Source organism: Conger conger, chromosome 4, assembly GCF_963514075.1.
Source record: "Conger conger chromosome 4, fConCon1.1, whole genome shotgun sequence".
In the NCBI taxonomy this organism is placed as follows: Eukaryota; Metazoa; Chordata; class Actinopteri; order Anguilliformes; family Congridae; genus Conger; species Conger conger.
In genome coordinates, this window is record NC_083763.1 from 59,802,483 (window position 1) to 59,829,137 (window position 26,655).

The following is a 26,655-nucleotide window of genomic DNA, read 5'->3' on the forward strand; positions in this document are numbered from 1 at the left end:
GTTTCCATTTGTCTATTTACTAAAACTACTAACACTAGATCAGGATTGGGTAGAAACTAACAAACTAATCATGTGTTCATGTTACCTTACGTTTCTCGTGCATGTCATTTACTAATTTACTAATGCTAGGGCAGGATAGGTTTATAAAAAATTTATTTATTTATTTATTTATTTATTTTTTTTGTTTGTGTCCCCGGTATCTTGGGCAAGCAGTATGATTGATCTGGGTGCCGTGTGTTTTGGGGCCAGTTTGATCTATAACAGGGGAGTATTGGTACCCTTGTATTCTTCCAGAGGTGTCAGATGTTCCCCCTGTTGCTTATTTCATACTTTATTTAGGCATATGGGGATGGGATCTGAGTTGGGGGGGGGGGGGGGTGGAGTAGCAAGTCTTCGTCTTCGTCTTCTTCCCTGAGTAGGCTGTTACTGCTCTCCTCCCCCACGCCACAGATTGAGGGGGGGGGGGGGGGGAGTGGCATAGGAGAGGGGAAGGGAGGGGGACACAAGTGATGGGGAGAGACACCAAACATAACAAGACATACGTTCAAGACAGTACAAAGACAACTACAACACTAAAGACTTGGCTGTAACAAGAGAAGAGGTTAGCATCAAGATGAACCAAATATTCACTAAAGTGGTATGTGTGTATACGCGCATGTAAGTGGGCGTGAGCAGGTTTGTCACTTCCTGTGGAACGTTGGTGGACGTGAGGGGCGCGACAGGGCGCGGCTGGCCCCGCCAACCTGTGGCCCCCAAGCATCGGGCCCCCCGCGCACACCCCGGCCGGGTCCCGGGGCCCCCGCCCCCAGGCGGCCACACGCCCGACCACGCGGGGCCGGCGGGGCAGGCAGACGGAAATGCCACCCCCCAGGGCCCGGCCCAATCCCCAACCACAACAAGCCGGGCCGGTACCCGTCTGACTGACGTGCAATTAAAATTGGGGGGAGTGACCAGGGCAGGGGGCTCCCACCGCGGTTGGGCGACAGAGAGCTAGTCTGCCCCATCCCTCCCCCCGGAGCCCTAGTGACATATGGTGAGTATTGTGTGTTACGCACCCCCACCACCGCAGGACCCAGGGCGCCCCCCCCCCAGGCACCGCAGCGAGCACCGCCCTGCCCTGCCCAGGAGCCGGACCCGAGAAGCGCAGCCCCACCGCAAGCGGGCAGCCACGCCCCCAGGAGCCAACACGGCCACCACAGCCGGCCACAAGGGCGAGACGGGCCCCAAGGCCCCCCGGCCACCCCAACCCACCCTCCCCAAGCCCCCACCCGCCCAAGAGGACAGCGCCCCCAAGGCCACCGACCCCCCCCACGCCACCCCCATAGGGCCGGGCACGCGCCCCCCCGGGGACAAGCGCCCCAGGCCCCAGCCGGAGAGCCCACAAGGAGCCCACGCCCGGAGGCCAGGGAGGGGTACCCCGCCGAGCCCCCCACCCTATGTGATGTAATTAATTATCGGGGCCCAGGTGTCTTCAAATGCTGCCAATTGGTTTTTCCTGCATGCAGACATTCTCTCCATGGAAACGTGTTCTGACAGTAGATTTTTGAATTGCGTTAAATTCAGATTTTCTTTGGACTTCCAGTTCAGGAGGATAGTTTTCTTTGCGATAGTAAGGATTGTGAGGAGCCGGTGGGATTGTTTTGTGTCCATGTTAAGGTTAGTGAGGTCACCAAGTAGGCAAAGGGAGGAGGAGGCCGGGATGGGGTGTTCTAGGTGCAGAGATAGGTCTTCACAGACCCTTCGCCAAAATGCGTTAACAGGTGTGCAGTGCCAAGTGGCATGTAAATAGTTATCTGGCAGTTTGTTTCTGCAGTGTGAGCATATGTTAGTATCACTGATACCCATCTGAAACAGTCTTTGTCCTGTATAGTGTGTTCTGTGAAGAATTTTGTATTGGATTAGCTGTAGGTTTGAGTTTTGGGTCATTCCAAAGGTGTTTTTGCAAATTTGCAACCAAAAGTGAGGGTCAGGGTTAATAAGTAAATCTTTTTCCCATTTATGGGTTGGGAGTGAATGGGATGAATCATACTCAGATAATCTTATATAGATTTTGGAGAGTATTTTTTGTGGTGGGAGTTTTAGAAGGTTTATTATATTTGGCGGGACTCCGAGATCCAAATGTTTAGTTTTGAACCTGGTTTGAATTATAGATTTCAGCTGGAGGTATTCTAAATATTTGTTTTTGTCAATACCATGGGTATCTATTATTTGGGTAAATGGTATGAAGTGGTTACCTTGAAAAATGTGCTCCAGATGTCTAATTCCCTTATCATACCAAGTTGTAAAGTTAATTTTTTTTAAATTTTGTAGTATGTCATGGTTGTTCCAGATGGGTGTGAGTCTGCATGGGACCAATGAGGACCTGTTTAATTTAAGAAGTTCCCACCATGCTGTCAGCGAAGAGCTAATGCTGATACTCTTGAAGCAGCAGTGATGTTTGATGATGGGACTGATGAATGGTAAATCCTGTATTAGGATGTCATTACATAGTGATTGTTCAATATCCAACCAGCCACAATCTTGTTGATTTTGCGTCATCCATTGTACGATATATTTTAGTCTATTGGCCAAAAAATTATTATAGAAATTGGGAAGCTCAAGTCCACCCCTATTTTTTGGCCTTCTGTAATGTTTTTATGCTTATCCGCGGTGGTTTAGAATTCCATAGGAATTTAGTCATTGCGGAGTCTAATGATTTGAACCATTCCCTAGGAGGTTTATTGGGGATCATTGAGAAAATATAGTTGATTTTTGGTAGAATTGTCATTTTGATTGTAGCTACCCTTCCCATGAGTGATATGGGCAGAGAGCTCCAGCGAGTGAGGTCATCTTCTATTGTTTTGAGTTGGGGAGCGTGATTTAAGCCTATTAAATCAGATAGTTTGTCTGAGATGTTGATGCCCAGGTATTTGATGTTCCCAGATTTTAGTGGGATGGCTGCGCTTAAATGGAAGTCGTGAGCAATAGGAAGGGCTATTGATTTGTTCCAATTTATAGAGTAGTCTGAGATAGATGAGAATTTGTCTATGAGTGATAATGTTCCAGGTAGAGAAGTGTGTGCGTTTTGGAGAAAAATGTATACGTCATCTGCATATAAGATAATTTTATGGCTCGTGTTTGCTGTTTGAATCCCTTTAATGTTCACATCCTGTCGAATTGCGGCTGCCAGTGGCTCAATAAATAAGGCAAATAATGAGGGAGAGAGTGGGCATCCTTGCCTGGTGCCCCTCCCAAGGTTGAAGTTTGGAGAGGTTTGGTAATTTGTTTTGATACATGCCCTAGGTGAATTGTATAGTATTTTAATCCAATTTATGAAGTTGTAACCAAACCCGAATTTTTGTAAGGTATTGAAGAGGAAGTTCCAGTTTACTCTATCAAACGCCTTTTCTGCATCCAATGAGACAATTACGGCTTCTGTATTTTTAATGTTGCAGTGGTCTATCAGATCATTAGATTAGTCTCCGTGTGTTGTTAGTAGATTGACGGCCCTTGATAAATCCAGTTTGGTCTTGGTGTATTAAATGAGGTGTTACTTTTTCGATTCTACTTGCCAGTGCCTTGCAAATAATTTTCAGGTCGGCGTTTATGAGTGATATTGGGCGGTAGCTAGATGGGAGTGTAGGGTCTTTGTCTGGCTTAAGGATTTATATTTGCACAGTTCATGTTAGGGGAAAGTCTGGAGGTTTCTTTAACTTTGGTAACCATTCTATGGAAGGTTGGTGCAAGCATAGGCCAGAATGTTTTGTAGAATTCTGCTGGGAAGCCGTCTGGGCCTGGGGCTTTCCCATTGGGCATGTGTTCGAGGGCCTCCTGGAGATCTGTTATTGATACCGGTAATTCCAGCATTATATTTTGCTCATCATTAAGTTTTGGCAAATTGATAGTATTCAAAAATTCTTCTATGTCTGTATTGGAAGGATTGATATTGGAGGATAGGTTTATTACTAACGATTACTAATCTCCTTGTTAAACTTGTCATCCATCGCACCTGTTTTCCATTTCCTTGCTACGCTCTAACTAATTGTCTGCACCTGTCTACACCTGCATTTATAGCCCAGTCGCGCAACTGTTCTTCGCGAAATTGTCTGCCTCTGTTTACCACGCAACTCTTGAGCATTTACCACTATTGATTACACGTTACGATCCAAGCCTGTTTACCGACCATTGATTATTGATTTCTGTTTTGTGACCATCGTTTGTTTTTTGACTACGTCCTCGCCTACCGTTTTTGTACTTTTGCTTCGCTGATTGTTTCATGGTTTCGACTCCCGCTTCGCCCACGACTACGCCTCTGCCTGCCGTCCGTCTGTTCATCTGCCCCGCTGACAGCTCTCCTGCTACCGGACCTCCCTGCACGTCTACCGACTACGAGTTTGCCTCTTCCCTCGGCACCGTGCTTTTTGTTTGTTTACTTTTTGTTTGGCTGGATCTACGTGTATGGACTTTGCTTGTGTTGACTACTCTCCTGGGATTCGTCCCGAATAAAGCCCTGAGGGGTCTTTATATTACTATTGTTTCTGAGTTGTGCATTTTGGGTCCAACCCCCACGCACCCGTCTCAATATTTCCGCTTTATTGCGCTTTCTTGTAGATAAAATCAAGAACCTGCTGTCGAAAGGGGCTGTTAACAATATGACCAGTCTGGTGTTGGTGAATGCTATCTATTTTAATGCTGATTGGGACAAGAAATTCAAAGCAAACTACACATTTGAGCGGCTATTCAAATTGAATAAGGTAACATGGCCTGTGGCCTGTACTGATGCATGGAAGGTTTTTACCCTCTGTGCTGTTCAGTCACACTTTTGTAATCAGTTTATTAGAGCATGATTGCTCTCCTCGTTTGCCCGAGTGTTGCAGTTCGGACAAAGATCCAACTTTGTCTTGAAGTGAAATTCGTCTTTATTTTGTGTTATTTTCTGTGTTTAATTTTAGAAATGTATCTTTTGCAGTGGTATGCAAAAGATTGGGCATCCGTGGTGAAACTTTGTTGTTTTTTTATTAAAGGAGGTTTTAACAACCCCTGTCAGGTACCCACTTACAGTAAGCACAACATACTTCTGTAATAGCGTGAGTATATCACCACTTTAATATTGTACATGGATTGAAACATATATTTAAATGATCTGTCACATCTTTAATTTTCAGAATGAAATTAAGCCAGTTCAGATGATGGAACAGACAGGCAACTTTGGTTTGGCATTCATTCCGGAGGTCGATTGTCAGATTCTAGAGATGCCTTACATTGGTAAAGAGCTGAGCATGCTCATTATTCTGCCTAGTGAGATTGAGGATGACTCCACAGGGCTTGAGAGGGTAAGACAGAATTTGGGGTACAATAATTTAATGGCTTTGTCAACTATAATACTGCCTCCAAGGCAATCGAGACAACACCTACTGGGTTCAAACTTGGCAGAGTATCGTATATATATATGAAAGAGTTGCCTAACTTTTGAGAATCCCACACTTGCAATTTTCTTTTTTCCTACAGTTGGAAAGGGAGCTCACATACGAGAAATTAATTCAGTGGACACAGCCTGACATGATGAAGAGTGTTGAGGTAAATGTGGCTCTGCCCAAGTTTAAGATGGAAGAGACCTATGACCTGAGAGATATTCTGGTCAGTATGGGGATGGAGGATGCCTTCGATGAGTCAAAAAGCGACTTAACTGGCATTTCTTCCAGCACTAACCTAGTGGTGTCCAAAGTGGTGCACAAGGCCTTTGTGGAGGTGAACGAGGAGGGCACAGAGGCTGCTGCTGCCACTGCTGTCACCATGATTCTTCACTGTGGCAGGCTATACCAAAATCATTTCATCGCAAACCATCCCTTCCTGTTCTTCATCAGACACAACCCCACTCAGAGCATCCTCTTCTGTGGCCAGTTCTGCTCCCCTTAAACTCTGCAGTTTCCAGTTATATGCAGGAGTCTAAAGAATGACTGTCTGCGTGTTAAATAGCTCTGCAATGATGTTTTCCTTAAAATAATATTTCATTGTTATCTGCTTCTCAGAGCTTAGACAATCCTGCTGCAGTGCATTGTTTTCATTCATGTCCATTGTATCCTCTTTGAAGATTAATACTGGCTTAAGACCAAAGATGGTTTCTGTTCTGTTCATTATATTTTACTCAACACTGAAATGGCAAAAAACAAGAAGCAGTAACCAAGATCACATTTCTTATTTGTGAAAATAAAAGTGCAAAAGTCTACTCTGTTGGTTGCTTTTTTCACTTCGCTGCTCAGTCATTGCATCAGAGAAGTACATTTCATGCACTGCTGGTACATGCAGAATGCTGGTGCCCAGTCAATCAAATATTTTTTTGTGTGACAATTATTCCAAGGAAAAAGTCTCCATATCTGGTCATCAATTCATCTCATCTGCAGTCAAAAAATAAGTTAAATGGGGCAAACACAAATGACTGATTTCCATACTGGCAGTTTTCCAAGTTTAGTGCATGTACAGATCGTACTGTACACTTTGTGATGTGGGTGTGCCTGGCTAAGAAGTACTCCTTGTGAAGTTGCAGCTTCACTCATTGTCTGTGATTGACTAGACACCACTCCAGTAGGAGAAGAAAATAGGAATAGGAAGAAACAATAAGAAAACTAGGTGAGTACTCAACCAGCTTGCGTGGTATCAACTTTCAGTGAGATATTCTTTAGGCATGTCTTTCACGTAGTATACACTGCACTAATCCTGGAATGGTAATCCTAATATCAATTAGCCTATACGATTAAATGATAGCCGTATTTATGAAGGCTTGTATGTTACAGCCAAGATGATTTTAAGATTTTAAATCGAGTGTGGTAATACTATAATTCTGAAAGTGACTGGCACCAGTAGCACCAATGTACCATCACTCTACCATTAACATACTTTTGGAGGGCAATGTGCTTGAATGCAATTGCTATTCATAAAAAAGTGGAAATTATATATGGGATTCTCATCATAGTGAGCCTTGTCTGGAAATACCAGTTTTGGTAAAGGTATAGCAGCCATAGAAAAGTGAAAAACTGTTTTCCTTCTTAACCAACAAGCAAACGTATGTGTAGAATGTGGGACTTTAGGACCCAGAGGCGAATAGTAAGGGCTTAAATGACGAGGTGTGCATAGGGGCAGGATTCTTGCGTCATCAGTCAGCTGCTTAGCCAGGGGAGCGGAGTGGAAAGTGCGGTAAATTGGAATTGTTTGGCATGCATTATACTAGGCCAGCATTAGCTGCTTTATAATAGAGTACGACGCTTATAAGTATGTGGGTTCTTGTAGATTACCGACGGACGTAGGTAAATAGAACGATTCTTAAATCTCCGCTAGTGATTCCCTCTTAATCGCAGTAAGGGATATATGATAAACAAAGCATCGAAGCGGTGCCCTGCTGTGCGCGCTGAGAATATTCATATTTAATGTCTTTCAACCGATCGTGCTGGTGTTAAGAGCGTTTGCCTAATTGCTGCTGCGTGCGGGGGAGCGGATGGCCTGGAAACCGGCTTGTGAATAAACCCCGCCACTCGTCGTTTTTGCCATTTGGTTTGGACAGCTAGCCACTGTTTTCCCATATGTGAAGTTTGTATATGTTTATTTATATCATGTCTATGAAAATGAGCTCTTAATCATTGATGTTTTACTATTGATGCAACTTGTTGTGTTTGGGCAGTGTGCAGTACCAAGGGTGGGCTGTACTATTGTAATCAACCATTATATGAGAGCAGTGTGCAATATCAAGGCTGGGACAGCTCAATGTGTTACGGGGACCACCCGTGTGGTGTGATTACGATTGCTGTGTATTGACCAAGCCTTTTATGGTTAACCTGGTGTCACCTTGGTTGCAGTGCTTGGGGTGTTGAGTCACTGGGAAGCCCTGTACTTATTGTGGATCAAAAGTGGGTTGCCTGTGAATATTGAGCATTGGGGTGCTGCCCAACATTATTTATTGGAATCTTGCATATAAACTTGTCTTGATGAGAACTCATGTATGTACCCCTAATACACTGCTGTAAGTAAAGGTTGGTCCTTTGCACAACAAATATTTGAATTACTCTGAACGAATGGTATAAATAAAGTATTACTGTGTTGCTTTTGATACATCAGCCTCCAATCCTTTCATTCATTTGAATAACCCTAGCATGGGGAGGGATCTTTACTGTAGAGTATCAGTGGGTTCTCCCATCCCTGTTAAATAGATGGGAGTGGCGTAATCGTAACATATGGTAGTATAATGGAACTGGGTTGTTGTCGCTAACGGCCACATATGTAAAGAGTATTTAAAAGAGTGAGTCAAGTGTGTATAGTTATAGCTTTCTAGAACTGTATATTGTATATTATTCTACTGTTGCAAAAACATATATCATTCCCATTGCATGATGCATTTCTTTCTGAAATGATTGCCCTTCCAGGAGACCAACAATGGAGTCACTGAGTGCTGCAAATACCAAGTTCTCCCTGGACCTGTTTAAGAACATAACTGAACATAAGAAAATGGACAACATCTTCTACTCTCCACTCAGCATCTCCTCAGCTTTGGCCATGGTGTACATGGGCGCCCGGGGGAACACAGCTACACAGATGGCTGAGGTGAGTTCGCCCAGACAGTGTCACTCTCAGACGTCCCAGCACAACACAACTGCATTAATAAGCTACGGAGGGATCATCCATGGAAGACTTACTGAATGTTGTTACAGCCAGGGCTTGTTACTGACCAAACACAGAAAAGTGAGATTGGCGGATCAAAAGTGAAATTAAGATTTATTTTTGGTAAAAGAGATTCACACACAAACTGTATTGAAGAAGCATCAGTACGCCAGTTCCAGTGAGCCATTCTGTACGAGAGAACAAATGTCCCGCTCAGGTGCTGTCAATCACCTTAATCAGTAGGCTACCTGGGAAAAGGACAGGTAAGAAAGTAAGGAGACAATGGCTTTCATAATGGCATGTGCTCCCACCAGGACTGGAGGGGTGTAACATGTCATTATGTACACCTTATGCAAAAACACCTTTTTAAAAATCATATCCACTCTGCCAACTTGTGGTTGAGTCGACGTGTCAAATTATTGCGTTCATATTTATATCATACAGAAAAACTGTATATCATACACAAAATGCCAGATTTGTTAAAAAGACTTCAGTTGCGAAAACAGCAGTTTAGATTCTCATCAGCCATATACTAACAATCTTTGATACCATTTCTCTAGATCAAAGAAATCATGTTCCAATATGACAGTTGAAGTTTACTGAAGTTGAAGTTTATTTTGTTATCTACTTTTTTGTTGAGAACTCTATTTTTGCTGCGACTATACCTAAGCAAATGCCAGCTTGAACTACTTATTCTTTTTGCGTAAATGCATTGCTAAATCATTTCAGTACCTCCTTAAATGGGCCAGTTTCATCAGACCAGCCCTTACGAACTGGGCCCCTACACTGGCCAAAATCAGAGGAGGCAGATTTTTTGAAAGCAGTTCTTCCACTGTCCATATGGTTTTGTGTATCGTCCATGCCCACAACACAGAGACTTAAAAGTGAGTGAAATCAGCTGTGTGTAGGCTCTAGCTCCACTAGGAACAAGTGCAATTCCAGCTCTAGACCTAGTCTCTTTCCAACTGACATCAATTTCATAAAGGAGCCTCCTGTAACCGGAAAGCCATGACACTCTAGGCCCATGAGCCCCTGTACTCCCTCCTGCAGGGGCAGATATAGCACCACTGCCCTAAGCCTGTGCTGCCCTGACCAGAAGAAATGAACCATTGCTCTGAATGGAGGAATCCTTCAGGTGGTGTTGGCCCAGCTAACTGGTGCCACTAGCTGATGCCATTAAGTTATTTCAAATCAACACCCTACCTCTAAAAGATACCTGTGAAGGAAGCCACCTAGACATTCATTTTTGCACAAGCCTTATCAATCACACCTTTCTAATTTATTTTCATGTTTTGCAAAGTACCTAAAAACACGCCCAGCACTTTCAGCTCTTGCTGCTTCCAGACCAGACTACCTAGCAGTTTGCCCTGGCAGTGCAAGCCTGCTGATACAGGTACAGCCAAGGGTAAAACACTTGGGGCTCTGTTTTACAGCCAGCATCTGGCGTGTTTCCAGCTGTTTTGCTGTCGATCTAATATTTTCCAGATGATCCCGACACCTCTGGTAATTTTGAGACTAACTACTCGCCCAAGTGGGAGGAGAGTCACTGCTCGGGGTGTGTCAGTCAAGTGGAAGCAGCTCATTGCCATTTTGGTGCCAGGATTAAGGTGCAAGTCGCAGCCCAGTCTATGGTGTACTGCTAATTTGCTGATGATCAGCCTACTCAAAACCGTTTTCTAATATTTTGGAACCCTTTTATTAATGAAGCCAAATGAGATTCATAATTTCATTTACAATCAATGAAAAAAAAAAAGAAAAAAAAAAAGATAAAACCTTTCTGACCTCTGTTGTGAGGATGTGCCGCCATTGTGTAGGCTGCACAGTCAGTAAACAGAGGCAGGGAAGAAATAATGTTTAATGCAGTGTCTGTTCACTCTGGGAAATGGGAGTAACATATTACACAGGACACAGCTGGGGCATTGCTGGATGTAGGCTGCATTGGCGGTTGTCTTGCAGCCCATCTGTGGGGGACTCCATACAAAGTGAAGAAAGTAAAATTTAAATCCAAGTGGATGCACTGACAAATTCCCCTCTGCAGTCCACAATCACAGCATCAACCACCCCCATCCCCAGTCTGAGATCTCCTCAGCTGAGGGGGACACACCAACATGGCTGCATACATTTACATTTTAGTCATATGGCAGATGCTGTACTTATTGTAATCTCGCCTTCTGATTCTTACTACCGATGAATTGTTTGCATCTTGTGGTATAGCCTTTATATTGCTGCTCTCTAGATCTTCTCCAAACAGTTGATTAAGATACCTTCACCTGATCAACATGTTCGATGTCTGTTGCTTCGTACACCAGCGGTTTCTTTCTTTTTCAGGACATTCCAAGTTGTTGTACAAGCTATCCCCAATGATTTCCCCTCTTTTCTCCCAAAGAGAGTTCTCTAGTCTTCATGTTGGTTCATCTTTTCTAACACAAATGCAGTCTTCACAGGCAAAACCTAAGCCAAAAACCAAGAGTAGATATTGAGAACTATTTATTGTTTAACCCATCAATCTAACAGGACACATCTTGGAAAAAAGAAACGCCTGTTTCACATGTAAAGTCACATGTTCCAATACTTTTACTCACCTAAGAATTGGGTGGTCTGATACAAAAGGTGATATGCACTAAGTTGTTTTACAAAAATACCAGTCAATAAAAGCTGAAACTCAGATCTGTCATCTCATGTACGTATTTTGACCTCAAACTCAATTGTCTTCAGTGTATAGCAAAAACAAAGGAATTGAACATGCTGTTCCAATACTTTTGGACTGTACAGTCTGAGCTTGCTCCAAGAGAGCTATTAAATATGCTGGATTTATACAGTTTCTCAAATATATTTACCTTTATTTGACTAGGAAGTCATATTGAGATTAAAACCTCTTTTACAAATGAGACCAAGACGGGGTCAAATAGCAACATAAAATTATAGAATCGCAATCACCAGTACAATACAGTGCTATCCATAATAATGTAGGTATATACAATTTCAAGTGCATTGCAATACATACAGTATGACAGAACATAACACATGGCGGTGAAATGAACACATCAGTGTTCCAAATGTTAAATGTTCTCTATTGCCAAGTCTTTCCACTATGGCCAATCCACAGTGAAATAAAAAGTTTAAGAGTATGTTGACACAAGGCTTGATATGATGTTCGCAGGATTATAGCCACACTGTCGTTTGATTTTCAGTGTCTCCTAAAGATGTCTATGTGCATGTCATCACAGTGTTAAAATGTTGATGATGCTATAGGTGCTTCGCTTTAGAAAAGAGAAGAAACCTGAAGCTCCTGGACTGCAACAACAACAAGTAAAAAGTCAGCTTCCGCCAGGGGTGCTAAAGGTGAGAACATGTAACTGAAGCTGAATTTACTAACCACAAGGTTGGGATGTCTATAAATTGTGTTAACAATGGGTTTTGGGTGGATGAGTGGTGAGCTGCAGTATCACTGAGGTATCTTGGTCTTTTGCTTTTCCAATTTGCAGAATTTGTCTTTTCCCTTCACAGTACTTATACTTTTGTTTACTTTCTATTGGACATTTAAATACATAAAAATGACATTAGGTCTTTAAATGTAAATCTCAAACCAAAATTCTTGTCTTTTTCAAAATGTATTAATCAGTATTTTTCCTTTTTTTATTACTGTCTTCCTTTTCTTCCTTTGGTTTGTTTAAGGTACCTGGTTTATGTCCTTTATACAAAAAAGTCAATCTTCCCAAGTATTTTAGTATTCTACATAGATCTTATTTAAATTTGTTGATGAATAGGACAAAAAGATGGGACAATTTATTGTCAGGAAAAAGTAGTTTAAAACAAGCTCTTTCAGATTGTACTCCTAAGAGATCATTGTTAAGACAAGCTTTTATATAGTGCTAAATCTTATATAAAATTTAGTTTCATAAATTGTTTTGTTATAATAGAAAGTGCTAATGGGATCATCAAAATGATTCATTAATCAGAAGAAATTGAAGCATGATATGCCTTGCTTGCTTTTCTGTAAGGAAATCTGTGTCACAAAGTGCTTGTCTTTGCCTGTCTTCAGTCTCCCCTTCATGAAGCTGATGATGACATTCATGCTGGATTCAACAAACTAATGTCTGAACTCAACAAAGAGGGTGCACCGTATGCACTGAGCCTGGCAAATCGCCTGTATGGGGAGCAATCTTACGAGTTTGTGGAGGTAATGTTTTGTTGATGAATAGCACAGATTTGCGAATACATTTGCCAATACATGCACATACTTCGAAAGGAATGTATGCACAGTGGACAAAAGACATGGGTAAAATTGATTATTGCGGGATCAAATGAGTTGAGAATGAGACATTATGAGTGTTGAAATCAGGTAGTAATTGCACTGTGATTTGTGATAGGTTCTCAGTAAGAGTTTCTGTGTTCTAAGCCTCCAGCCTGTACTCACTTATGCTGACCTAATGGATCATACTTTTAAGATTGGTTTTATTTATTAGCAAATCTGGCACAGTATCAAAAATAGTTTATTTTATGTTACTAAGGAGGTGAGCATTTAGTGAAAAACTATTGTAATGCAGCATTAGGGCTGAAAAGAGTGTGCAGGTAGCGCTCCAAATCCACTCACCGAACACTTTATGAGGAACATTTTTACTTTATTACACCTGTTACAATGATCTAATCAGCCAATTGTGTGGCAGCAGTGCAATGCATACAATCATGTAGATACGGGTCAGGAGCCTCAATTAATATTCACATCAACCATCAGAATGGGGGAAAAATGTGAGTCAAGCTTTGACTGACTGGTCAAAGCTGACAGGAAGGTGACAGTAATGCAAATAAGTAAGTGGATAGGCTACAGCAGTGGAAGTCTAAAAAATAAGCTCAATAAATACCTAAAAGTGTTTGGTGAGTGTATATGCATTTAAGGAACAAAAATGAATGGCTACAGCGGTTTTGCACCATTTTCTTCCTGCACGTGTATTTCAAACACCCAAGATACCTTGTGTAAATTAGACAATGCACAAAAATGAAAATGTAATTGAACATCTCGTCAGAAAGTCGTGAAAAAGGTATGTTTCCCAAAATGTTGGTGTATTCCTTTAACATTTTTTTTCATTGAAAATACATCTATCAGTTTGTTCAATGATTTGTGAATTTTTGCATCTTGTATGTAGGCTTTTAGTCCCTGTTTCCAGATGGACAAAGTAATCAGTTCTTTCTCTTACTCATAACGCATGTTCACGCATGTGTGTACATGGCAATGTAACATTCAAAGGGTACGCTGTTTTTCCACACAGAAACATGCAAACATAAGGGAGATGGTTGTATCATATTTTTGACTCTGCCATAGGCCCAGTATGTTTTTTATACATTCTTCATTTTTACCAGATTGTAAAATTTTATTCTGTGCCCCTGCCCTAGACCACGCCTTCCAGATTGCTTTTAACACTATGTAATCTGTACTTGAACTTCATATAGCCTTCAATGCAAGGAAAATGAAATGACTGGTGTTTTCAAAGACTTGCTCCATCTATCTCTATATATATATATATATATATATGACTAACTCAGCTCTCTGGTCTACAGCACATCCCATGGATATCACCTTAATTGCAGTGACCTGGTACTTTTTAAAGTCCAGTGACTGCACTGGGCAGTTGGAGGAATGAACAAAAAGACCTTAAACTTGACATGATGATTTCATGTCAATTTGAATATGAACACATAATTCATGACGCAGTGACTGGTGTGCTCCTGCTTTGAATCCCTATTTTATTTTGTATTGTATGTTATTGTCATTTTAATTTTGAGATGTTGACCTCAATTTAAAGATAAAAAATTTAAATTAATTGATTACGGATGGTGCAGTGGGTAGCACTGCCGCCTCACAGCAAGCAGGTCCTGGGTTTGAATCCCAGTTTGCAAGTTTGCAAGTTCTCCCTGTGTTTGCGTGGGTTTCCTCCCTCAGTCCAAAGACATGCAGGTTAGGCTGATTGGAGAGTCTAAATAGCCCGTGGGTATGAGTGTGAGTGAATGTGTGTCCTGTGATGGACTGGTGACCTGTCCAGGGTGTATTCTTGCCTTTAGCCCAATGTTTGCTAGGATAGGCTCCAGCCCACCTGCGACCCTGTTCAGGATAAGCAGGTTAAGATAATGGATGGATGGATGGATGATTTTCTCCCAAACATTGATAAGAACTTGATATATTCCTTTGGAAATAATCATTTTTTCGGTGAAAGCCAGACACAGCTAAGCATTCACTGTCTTTGTAAATCTGTAGAAATACATTCAGGACACAAAGAAGTTCTATCAGGCAGAGCTGGAGACTGTTGACTTCAAATCAAAAGCAGAGGATGAAAGGATGAAGATTAACAGCTGGGTGGAGAAGCAGACTCAAGGTAACCGCAGTTAGACATCTACAGGTTCAGGAGACTCATTTGAAATCTGCAGATCCTCTGTCCTACGTATTCCACTGAAATGATCAAGAAGTGGACAGCTGCTTGCTGTTATCGGTTTCCACTGTTTGGCATCTGATAAATGATTATAATTGTGAATGCTTTACAGCAGTGCTTTTTAAACTGTGACTTGAAACTGAAAATTGGTCGCATGAGTGCAGGCTGCAACGTGGGTCCTGGAATGGATCTGTAGTCCACTAGACTGTGCTAATACATTGGAAGGGCCCCTGAAAGGCACAAAACCTTTAATTTTGGTCCTGATATTAAAACATTGAAGAACCAATCAATTGACCGCAACAATCAATCATTGTGGCGGCCTGTAGCGCAGTGGTTAAGGTAAATGACTGGGACATGCAAGGTCGGTGGTTCTAATCCCCACACAGCCATTGGGCCCTTGAGCAAGGTCCTTAACCCTACATTGTTCCAGGGAGGATTGTCTCCTGCTTAGTTTAATCAACTGTATGTCGCTCTGGATAAGAGTGTCTTCCAATAATGTTCCAGACTAAAGTATCTTCATAATTGCTTGACATGTAGTTTGTTTTGTAATACTCTAAACATTGACTTCACGCATATTTCATGAAGTAATATTTTTTACAGCATATTTGGCACCTGATGCCTTTCTTTGTTGTTAACTTTATGTTCTGCATTTTGTAGGTGTTGAATTTCTGAAGTTCTGTTTCTGCATGTTCCACACCTCTTGAAGATTAATTGCATCTGCATTATTCAAGACATGCCCAGCTACAGATATAATGCAGTATCTTAATTAATGTACTTGTGTGACACCATCCCATCTATACATTTCCGCTTTATTGTGCTTTCTTGTAGATAAAATCAAGAACCTGCTGTCGAAAGGGGCTGTTGACAATATGACCAGTCTGGTGTTGGTGAATGCTATCTATTTTAAGGCTGATTGGGACAAGAAATTCAAAGGGAGAGACACATATGAGCAGCTATTCAAATTGAATAAGGTAACATGCTTACTCACTTTCCAGATTACTCCGTGACTGCAAAATAATTGTGAATAATTGTGTTATCCTCTGTGCTGTTCAGTCACACACTTGTTATTTCTTGACATCAGTTTGCTGACTCGCACTAATAAAGTACGGGGACCAACTAAGGGGGGTCTGCTACTTACAGAACAGAGGCTGCTACAGACGATGCCACATTCAGATGACAGAACCTGGTGAATGCCAGTGAAGAAGTCCAACCAGCTGCTGCACAAATTTCCTCCATGGAAGCACCTCTGCCCAAACTTCCTCCAAGGAAGCACCACTGCACAAACTTCCTCAGGAGGTTGCCATCCCTCTGGTCGAATGAGCCACCACTCCTGTCGAAGGGGGCAACACACCACTACTATTGCACTGATCACCCAGCAAGCCAGTTGCTGCTCAGAAACAGCCTGCCCTTGCACTGAATCCCTGAAACAGACAAAAAGCTGTTTGTTTAATCGAGCAGGTGTAACTCCTCAGTGCCCATAATGGGCAGCCCCCTCTGGTGACCTGTGACGAGGATGATGAAAAGACCAAAACCAAAGTCCAAGCCACAAAGGAGTGAGGCAGAACCCTTGGCTGGAATGCCAGGCTATGGAGGAGAGATGGCCTTAGCCTTCACCTCCCAACTGCAAACATGCTGGATACACAGACAGAGCATGTCATCTTTGGTGGGCATAGCCTCTGTGCACCCATAAGAGGCAGCTGAGAAGGGGCTGACAGCCCAACGTCAGGCCATCAACAAGTTTCTGGCAGCTAGATATAGCCAGGGGGAACCCCTCAGCATCCTACCCGCCATCCTGGACTGATGAGACACAAGCAGCACCCCTTGTTCAATGAGAGGATCAATACTTATGTACAACCCTCAATGACAGCCCTGAGAGAAAAGGCTTGCAAGCCCTCCTGTGAGGAACTGTCTGTCAGGGACCTTGGCAGGTAGTACACCAAAGCCTGAAAATCACCTCCAACTCGAACAGGTTCACGTGAACTCCTCTCCAGGAGGCATCTGTAGTTATTGGAACACTCTGGAAAACACTGGAACATTCTATTGAAGGCCCGCGGCCAAAAGCCATCATTCCATGGCTGGCCAGCAATCTGGGCCCAATGAGAGAAGCCACTGCCCATTCCCCAAGGGTCTCACCCTGAGCTGCGATTATCTAGTCAGTCAATCATATTGCAGCATTGCAATGCATAAAATCATGCAGATATGGGTCAGGAGCTTCAGTTAATGTTCACATAAATCATCAGAATGGGGAAAAATGTGATCTCTGTGATTCCTACTGTGGCATTATTGTTGGTGCAAGATGGGCTGGTTTGAGTATTTCTGACTGCTTATCTCATGGGATTTTCACTCACAAAAGTCTCTAGAGTTTAGTGAGTGGCAGTTCTGTGGATGGAAATGCCTTGTTGATGAGAGACATCAGTGGAGAATGGTCTGATTGGTTCAAGCTGACAGAAAGGCTATGGTAACCACTGCTCACCACAATTGTGTAGAATCCAATGCTTAGCAGGATGGCCTATCTTGCAGTCAAGATTTCTCAACTTTAATTCACAACTGAATATCTCCATATAATTCGAAACTCGAATTTTCCCACTCGAAGGGCAGCCTGTAGCATAGTGGTTAAGGTAAATGACTGGGACACCCAAGGTCGGTGGTTCGTTCCCCAGTAAGACACAATAAGATCTGTACAGCCATTGGGCCCTTGAACAAGGCCCTTAACCCTGCATTGCTCCAGGGGAGGATTGTCTCCTGCTTAGTCTAATCAACTGTATGTCGCTCTGGATAAGAGCGTCTGCCAAATGCCAATAATGTAATGTAATGTAATGTAATGAAACTGATGCATTGACGAACATGGTGCAATCTCCACACCCAATGTGGGAGGAGCATAGACTAGCACACTCTCCTCTGAAATGTGTGGTTGCCTGCTGCTTCTTTCAGATCACCTCTTGAGGCACAGAGATGAAATACAGTTTGACATTCAATAAACATTTACATAAATTCAAGCAGACAACATGCACATCACAGCATTATCTATGTGAGTGATAATGAAGGATTATTACGTACAGTGCCCACCAAAATCATGGGAGGGAAAAAGTCTTTTTTATGTTATTATAAATTTTTACTATATACAGTGTGCCATGACAGAGTATTTGCCCCCTTCTTGATCCCAGAGTTCGACATCAGAGTGACCATTAAACATTTACATACATTCAACCAGATACCATACATATCACAAAATTATTTGTGAGCAATAGTGAAGGATGCCACACTGAATGGTTACAGATTTTTTGATAAGATGTAATATTAGACAAAGGCAACCTGAGTAAACACTAAACACATTTTTGTATTTATTAGCTCATGAATTGATTGAAAAAAGTTTTCAATACCACCAATGTGAAAATGTAATTGCTATTGAGAATTAATTAAATTAATTAATAGATGCACTACCTTTATCAGCAATAATTGCAACCAGACGCTTCCTATCATTTGATATCAGCCTTTCCCATCCCTCTGGACAAATTTTAGCCCACTCTAATCTGCAAAACTGCTTTAATTGGTAGGTTTTGGAGCATGGCCACAACAACTCTATTTCGTTTTTTTTGTTAAATAACCAAAATGAATTTTTTCGGATTACTCTGGTTCCCTTTGTCTAATACATTTTGTCTGGAACCATTCAGTGTGACGAATACAATAGGTGAATGGAGGAAATCAGCAAGGGGGGATTTTTTACGGCACGGTAAAAAATTGTTGTCCTGAATTGAAATTCTTTTCTGTTTAATTTACGTAGGCTAGTACTATTAATACCATTAAATCAATCAATTTTCAAAGGTGGGAAATTACTCATACTGAAAATGTATGTTTCAGGGAAATGGTTGCGTATGTATTTAATATGTACGTATGGACTTAGTATGTATCTTGTGACGGCACTGGTGTATAGGCGAGTGACTATGGGGTGCAGGTATCCTAGGTTGTCTATGTCTGTTAGGACTCTAAACTGCTAAGTGTGCAGTGGTGCGAGCCAAGAGGATGCAGGTTCAATAATACAATTTATTAAACAATGTGCATTGCAGAAATAGAATGGCAATGTGTTACAAGAATTACAAGTTGTAATATGAATGGCTATACGCAAATAGTGCGCAGGAGATCATATTAGCGAGTCTCCTCGAACCATTCCATGTTCCCCTATATACCCAGGGTTTACAGGAAAACAACAAATCATCAAATAAAGAGTCACAAGACGGCGCTAACAATGGTCCTGCTGATGTTATCGCTGTATGTCCAACAAACCTGGTTAACCTTTGTATTACAGCTGGATGCTGACTCACAGGTAACTTACATTACCTGTGGTTTATTCCTACAAGATCTTTATTCAGCAACCAGTGTACTACACCACCAATGACACCAAACTATTTCCTACATCATTCGCTATCTAAAGACACCAAACACTGTATGTGGAAAACCCAAGGTTTATACAGTGCTATTTCAACTCATCAGTTCTGGGAGCATTCCACTGAGGTGGCAGAATTGCGCAGAGGCAGCACAATGATGGGAGCAATAGTCCTGTATTGATGAGCACTGTCTTTTCATCAAACCTTGCTGACCCTGTGTCAACATGGTCAACACTATCTGTTTCCTTTTGGGGGTCTGCAGAAAGGCACACTTATGTAAAATGCCCTACATTTTCCACAAGATATTGAAAACATTCCTTTGAGATTCTGTTCCATGTATATATGATTGCATCACACAAAGGTGTTCTATTGGATTCAGATTCGGTGACTGGTTAGGCCACTGAAGAACATTGGATTAATTTTCATGTTTTGAGATGACTTTCGCTTTGTGACATGCATTATCATGCTGGAAGTAGCCATTAGATGGGTTTATTGTGGCCATGAATGGATGCACATGGTCAGCAACAATACTCAAACAGGCTGTGGCATTCAAGCGATTATTATTATTAATGGGCCAAGCGTCCAGGACACAAAATAATGTCTTTAAATTATTGTACTATTTAGAGATAAATTGGGAAATTCAGTGAGTTTTGACAAATTCAGTAAAAGCAGCAGTGCACTATAAAATAAATTGGGTTATCTTTTTTCCATATGCATTTGTATGTGTTTTACAACAAAATTAATGTTCTTAAATTCCAAAAGTGGCTTGTTAGAGGCAAAATGTGTTACATGTGTCTATGGATGTGTGTATGTTTGGATAGTGCTATGGAACTTTCATAATTGTAAGTCAATTGAAAATGTTTGTTTTTGTTTCTGTTCCTCAGCTAAATGTGTTCTAAACAGAGTTTTAGGTAAATTACTCTATTTCCTGCTTTCATGGTTTGTGTGGGTTGTCTTAGAGTCATTATTATGGTGGTCCGTAGGGCTCTCTCTGAAATATAACCTCGTATAGTAAAAATTATAATAAAGAAATACAGTCTACAGCAGTGGACCTCACTCCCGGTCCTGATCTTGTTGGCACTTATTTTCTTCCATAGCAGTGCAACAGCCAGTTAACTAAAAGTGAAAAATTCTAATATATTAATTTCATAGTTTAAAAATTGAAATCTGTTATGTAATTAGTGTTTAAATTTTGTCTATAAAACTACAGTATAAATTGCTGAAAGAAAATCTAATATATTGAATTAAAATTTTAAAATGTAAACGTTTAAACATTTTTTGAAGCTGACCTTTCCTAGCGTGTCCTATCACGTAACAGCTTAGTATGAAGCAGGCAGATGTAGCCTAAGCTACTAGCAACATAGAGCCGAGGCTTGTTTGGTCCTTCAAACCAATATATTTAGTTTTCACAAAGTTTTCACAAAGTGGCACAATTTAGCTTTTCTAACCACAGACAACCTACTATCACATATTGTTGTGGTTCAACAAAGTAACGGCTTCCTGGATGGATGACAACAAGTTTCAACAACTAGCTGCGCTTCATTCTTCCCATGTGTCGTCACCATGTTACTTGGTGTTGAATGCAGCATATGATTCTTGTCTTGTCAGCGCAGCTTAAGCCTTCCTAAGTCTTCCTAATGTAATGCCTAAGTGCCAGTGTGGAATTCAGGTTATGTGTTCAGGGCTGGGCAGCTATTGTGTTTTGTGCAGTAATGTTTACACAGTAGGCTATGTACATGTACAGATGACCCCTGTACTTGGGGCTTCCACAAAGGCAGCTACTAAATGTCCAAGAATCATACTCTGTCTCTCAAATATTCTCTGTCATTTGAATTTCCAGAAAAAAGCTTTCTCTTCTAGAACTTAATGTCATCACAGTGTTAAAAATGTTGATGCTGTAGGTGCTTGGCTTTACGAAAGAAAAAGAACCCGAAGTTAACTCTGGACAGCAACAACAATTACAGAGACACCAGCTTCCACTGGATGTGTTGAAGGTGATGAAACAAGTTACTGCAGCTGGGGTTACTAATTGGATGCGATGTATTGTATATACAGTATGCTGCATTAACAATGGGTGTTTGTTGGGTGACTGGTGAGCTATGGTGATGGTGTCTTGGTCTTTAACTTTACCAATTTGTTCCAGAGTTTGTCTTTACCCTTCGCCATAGTCATATTTTGTGAAAGTTATATTGAAATTTAAAGACGTTAAAAAAAAATGCTAATCTGAAGGTTTGCTCATAACTATTGTCTGATAAATACAATACACAAAGAAAATGTGTTTTAATACTCAAACAGACTAAAAGAGAAACTCTGGCCTCTTTCCTTTTTATTGTTCTTTCTTGCTTGCTTGTTCAGAAAAGACAAAGATTTACTGCACAATTGTTATATTAAATAAGATACTTCTGTTATAATGGAAAGTGCTTATGGTATAATCAAAGTTTCTTTTCAGTTGGATTTGCACATTTAGATAGTAAGATAAAGGGATTTTTTCTTAATCAGAAGAAACTGAAGCAGTTTTGTGTCTTGCTTGTATTTTCTGTAAGGAAACAAACCCAAAAAGTGTTTGTCTGTACACGTCTCTAGTCTCTCCACTCCCAAACTGATGATGACATTCATGCTGAATTCAGCAAGCTGATGTCTGAACTCAACAAAGAGGGTGCCCCGTATGCACTGAGCCTGGCAAATCGCCTGTACGGGGAGCAGTCTTACGAGTTTGTGGAGGTAATGTTCTTTGTTTAATGACCTTGTGTTTTGTACACATTTGCCAACACTTGTGAATGAATGTATGGCTAGTCAACATAACTTTGTACCAGTTGATTCTTGCATGCTCAGACACTCTGATTAGTGTTGAAATCAGGAATTAATACTGCTATAATGTCTCATTACTGCATGCCTCAGTAATAGTTCCTGTGCTGTAAGCCCCTGGCCTATACTGATGCTGACCAAACAGATCTTAAGTACTTTTCAAGATTGGGTTCATTTGTATACAAATCTGGCACTCCAGCACTCCATATGGCACTCCAGTGTAACCACTATAAATGCTTTCTCAATTTTCTCAACCAAAGCCAAAACCCTCTGCCTGAGTGTGCAGGAAGCATTGAAATGTACACAATAGCAAACCATCCATCTGTTTCAGGAGAGCCCATTAAATAGTTTTACCATTCTGTCGAAAATGTGAAACCCAGCCATGAGGGTTTTGGATGATCATTAACATTGCAGAGACATTCCATGCCAACTCCAGGAGGTTGCACCACACCAGCTCTTGGATCTTTCTCTTTCTCTTGTGTTTTGCTAGACAATTATGAGATGTAAAATTCCTGAAGACTTGAACTTCAACCTCCATTTTGTTTTCCCGGTAGAGTCATTTAAGGTTTGCTGGGGGTTGCAATGAAAAATGGGCAATGGCACAAAATGTGATCTGCCAATCATGTGGCAACAACTGAATGCATAAAAGCATGCAAACATGGTCAAGCGGTTCAGCTGTTTTTTAGACCAAATGTCAGAATGGGGAGGAAATGTGATCTAAGTGACTTTGACTGCGGAATGATTGTTGGTGCCATACAGGGTGGTTTGAGTATTTCAGAAAGTGCTGACCTTGGATTTTTAAGCGCAACAGTTAATTGTTAATGAGAATGGTCAAAGCTGACAGGAAGGTGACAGTAATGCAAATAACCACACATTACAGCAGTGGTATGTAGAAGAGCATCTCTGAACACACAATGCATACAATAAGTATAATACAGTACAGGTGCTATATAAATGCAACAATAAGTCAATGGTCTGCATTTATATAGCACCTTTATCCAAAGCACTGCACAATTGATGCTTCTCACACAATGGTGATTGGCTGCCATGCAAGGCATCATCCAGCTCATCAGGAACAAATGGGGGTTAGGTGTCTTGCTCAGAGACACTTTGACAAACCCAGGGCAGGATCAAACCGACAACCCTCCGACTAATGTACTATTTACGAAGGTTATACACGACCTATAGAATAATTGTATAATATGTTTGAAGTAGCATTTGAGGTGATATTAAAACAATAAGCCAGTTAACAGTTTTTTTTTGCGACAGTTGATCAAGAATGTATGCAGTAAATGATTACACCCCAATTAAAAAGTGGAATAATCCACAGTGGCTATACAGGTAAACATAGTCAGACTCCATTTAAGATAATAGAGGTTTTACAGGTCTGTAAAGATGTTTAAAGTTAGAATGGTTGGAAGTGTTGCATTAATAAAACCAACTTAGAACCAGAGCTAATTATTTCTAGAAAAGTTGATTAGGGATGTAACTTCAACATAGAGTGTCAGGTGACATTTCTCATTGTGGCACCTGCCAAACTTTAAATGGCTCTCCTGGGAAAATGAAGCTCAAGTTTCAGGAATTCTACATCTCTTTGGAAAGCACTTTAAATAAAATTATTATTTATTGTAATTAGTAGTGGTAGTAGTATTAGAATTTCACTGTCTCTGAATCTGTAGAAATTCATTATGGACACAAAGAAGTTCTATCAGGCAGAGCTGGAGACTGTTGACTTCAAATCAAAAGCAGAGGATGAAAGGGTGAAGATTAACAGCTGGGTGGAGAAGCAGACTCAAGGTAATTGCAGTTACAGACACATCTACAGGTTCAGGAGACTTTCATTTGAAATTTGCAGATCCTCTGTCGTACGTATTCCACTGAAATGATCAAGAAGTGGACAGATTGCTGTTATTGGCTTGCATTGTTTGGCCTCGGATAAATGATTATAATTGTGATTGCTTTACTGCAGTGCTTTTTAAACTGTGACTTGAAGCTGAAAATTGGTTGCAGGTGTGTAGCCTGCAAAGTGGGTCCTGGAATGGGTCTATAGTCCACTAGACTGTGCTAGTACATTGGAAGGGTCCCTGAAAGGCACAAAACCTCTAATTTGGGTCCTGATATTAAAACATTGAAGAAGCAGTGCCTTACAGCAACAGTCAATCATTGTATGAACGATGTACCGGAGTGAAATATCTTCAGACTTGCTTGTCATGTAGCATGTTGCTTGTCAACATTGACTTGAATTGAAAAAGATAGATACTATCACATTTCTTTCATTCTTACGATACAGGATATTTGGCACCTGATGCCTTTCTTTGTTGTTTAAAGATTTATGTTCTGCATTTTGCATTGTAGGTGTTGAATTTTCTGTTTGTGCATGTTCCACACCTCTTAAAGATGAATTGCATCTTGATTATTCAAGGCATACTGCATTATATCTGTAGCTGGATATCTTAATTAATGTACTTGTGTGACACCATCAAAACTATATATCTCCGCTTTATTGTGCTTTCTTGTAGATAAAATCAAGAACCTGCTGTCGAAAGGGGCTGTTAACAGTATGACCCGTCTGGTGTTGGTGAATGCTATCTATTTTAAGGCTGATTGGGACAAGAAATTCAAAGGGAGAGACACATATGAGCAGCTATTCAAATTGAATGAGGTAACATGCTTACTCACTTTCCAGATTACTCTAAATAATTATGAACTGTTGCCAACACTGACGCTGGAAAGGTTTTTATCCTCTGTGCTGTTCAGTCACACTTTTGTAATTTCTTGACATCAGTTTGCTAAAGATGGGACTCCAGAGCATAAGTGCTCTCCTCTTTAGTGTTGCAGTTAGGTCACTGATCCAACTTTGTGTTGAAGTGAAATGTTCTCTCCATGACAGTTGAATGATAAATTCTGCTTTATTTTCCTGTGTTCAATTTTAGAAATGTATCTGTTGCAGTGGTATGCAAAAGTTTGGGCACCCCTGGTGAAATTGTATGTTTTGTAGATTTGTTTAAATTAAAGGAAACTTTCTAGAGTATAAGAATGTGTGATAATATGTGGTAAGGAGTGAACAAGCCTTCAGAAATCCACCACTCTCAACTGGATTAATGGCTTCCTGCAGTTGGAAAAGGAGCTCACGTATAACAAGTTCATCGAGTGGACACAGCCTGAGAAGATGAAATATACTCCTTTAGTTTTGGCTGTGCCCAAGTTCAAGATGGAAGAGAGCAATGACCTGGAAGATATTCTGGTCAATATGGAGATGAAGGATGCCTTCGATGTGTCCAAAAGCGATTTCTCTGGCATGTCTCCCAGCAATGACTTGGTGTTGTCCAAAGTGGTGCACAAGGCCTTTGTGGAGGTGAACGAGGAGGGCACAGAGGCTGCTGCCGCCACTGCTGCCACCATGATTGTTGGATGTTCCAGGCCACCCCCAGATCAGTTCATCGCAGACCATCCCTTCCTGTTCTTCATCAGACACAACCCCACTCAGAGCATCCTCTTCTATGGCCGTTTCTGCTCCCCTTGAAGTCTTAAACTCTGCCAGTTTTTAGCAGGAGTCATAAGGAGGAGTTATAAGACTGTCTGCATGTTAAATAGCTCTGAAATGCTGTTTTCCTTAAAATAATATTTCATTTTGATCTGCTTCTCAGAGCTTAGACCGTCCTGCTGCAGTACATTGTATTCATTCATGTCCATTGTATCCTCCTTGAAGATTAATACTAGCTAAAGACCATTGTTTCCTTTTTGTTCATTATATTTTTCTCAATGCTAAAATGACAAAAAACAAGTAATAAAAACAAGAAGCAATAAAATTATTCTTTTATTTTTTTTACCCCCACCCCCTTAATAACTAGCACATTTAGCAGAAATAGTTGGTAGGTTTTCAAGCATGAACAGAGTCCTTGCTGAATAAATGGTTTTGATTTATCTGTCATGGGTGGGTATATGCAATGTATACACATACATGTTAAACACTCATGAGTGTACACAGATATAATTTTAAAAAAATGTATTGGTTGCTTTAAGTTTAAATGTTGAAGAGTGGTTTTAATCTAAGAGCTTTCAGCTGTTGAAGTAGTATGAATCCCTTCTGCTTTTATTGAAGAAAGTAGAGAGGTCTTCGTATTGGTGTGTATGAAAAACTATATGAACCTGCCAGTTGTATTTGTTGAACTTTTTAGGTTTAAAAAACTACTGTATATACAGGGGGTATATTTTCACCTTCCATTGTATTTTTACTGTATTCTTACCAACTGGTCAACTATATTTGAGGAATGAATTTGGACTCCATGCAAATTGTTGATTTGTTTACCTGAAATTAACTGCAATAAATAAAATACACCACCAATGTTGTAATCTGTGCACCACCGACAATATTACTCCAAAGTTTTCTTTCGTGGCATGTTGTTCGATAGATTCACAGT

The 26,655-nt window shown here is 40.9% G+C and overlaps 2 protein-coding genes across 2 annotated transcripts; both read left to right on the forward strand.

The window, feature by feature from the left end:
- The first annotated feature begins 1,030 nt into the window (after positions 1-1,030).
- LOC133126669 (serpin B6-like) lies at positions 1,031-5,895 on the forward strand. The gene is made up of 4 exons (XM_061239008.1): positions 1,031-1,412; positions 4,591-4,733; positions 5,145-5,312; positions 5,488-5,895. The coding sequence occupies exons 1-4, from the start codon at positions 1,031-1,033 to the stop codon at positions 5,893-5,895; spliced, it is 1,101 nt and encodes a 366-aa protein (XP_061094992.1).
- A 1,204-nt stretch (positions 5,896-7,099) lies between these two features.
- LOC133126670 (serpin B6-like) lies at positions 7,100-26,579 on the forward strand. Its single transcript, XM_061239009.1, has 11 exons — positions 7,100-7,170; positions 8,391-8,568; positions 11,878-11,967; positions 12,668-12,805; positions 14,876-14,993; positions 15,876-16,018; positions 21,331-21,423; positions 22,013-22,150; positions 23,914-24,031; positions 24,754-24,896; positions 25,350-26,579. Exons 2-11 carry the CDS (start codon positions 8,401-8,403, stop codon positions 25,755-25,757), a joined length of 1,557 nt encoding a protein of 518 aa, XP_061094993.1. The 5' UTR covers positions 7,100-7,170; positions 8,391-8,400; the 3' UTR covers positions 25,758-26,579.
- Positions 26,580-26,655: the final 76 nt, after the last annotated feature.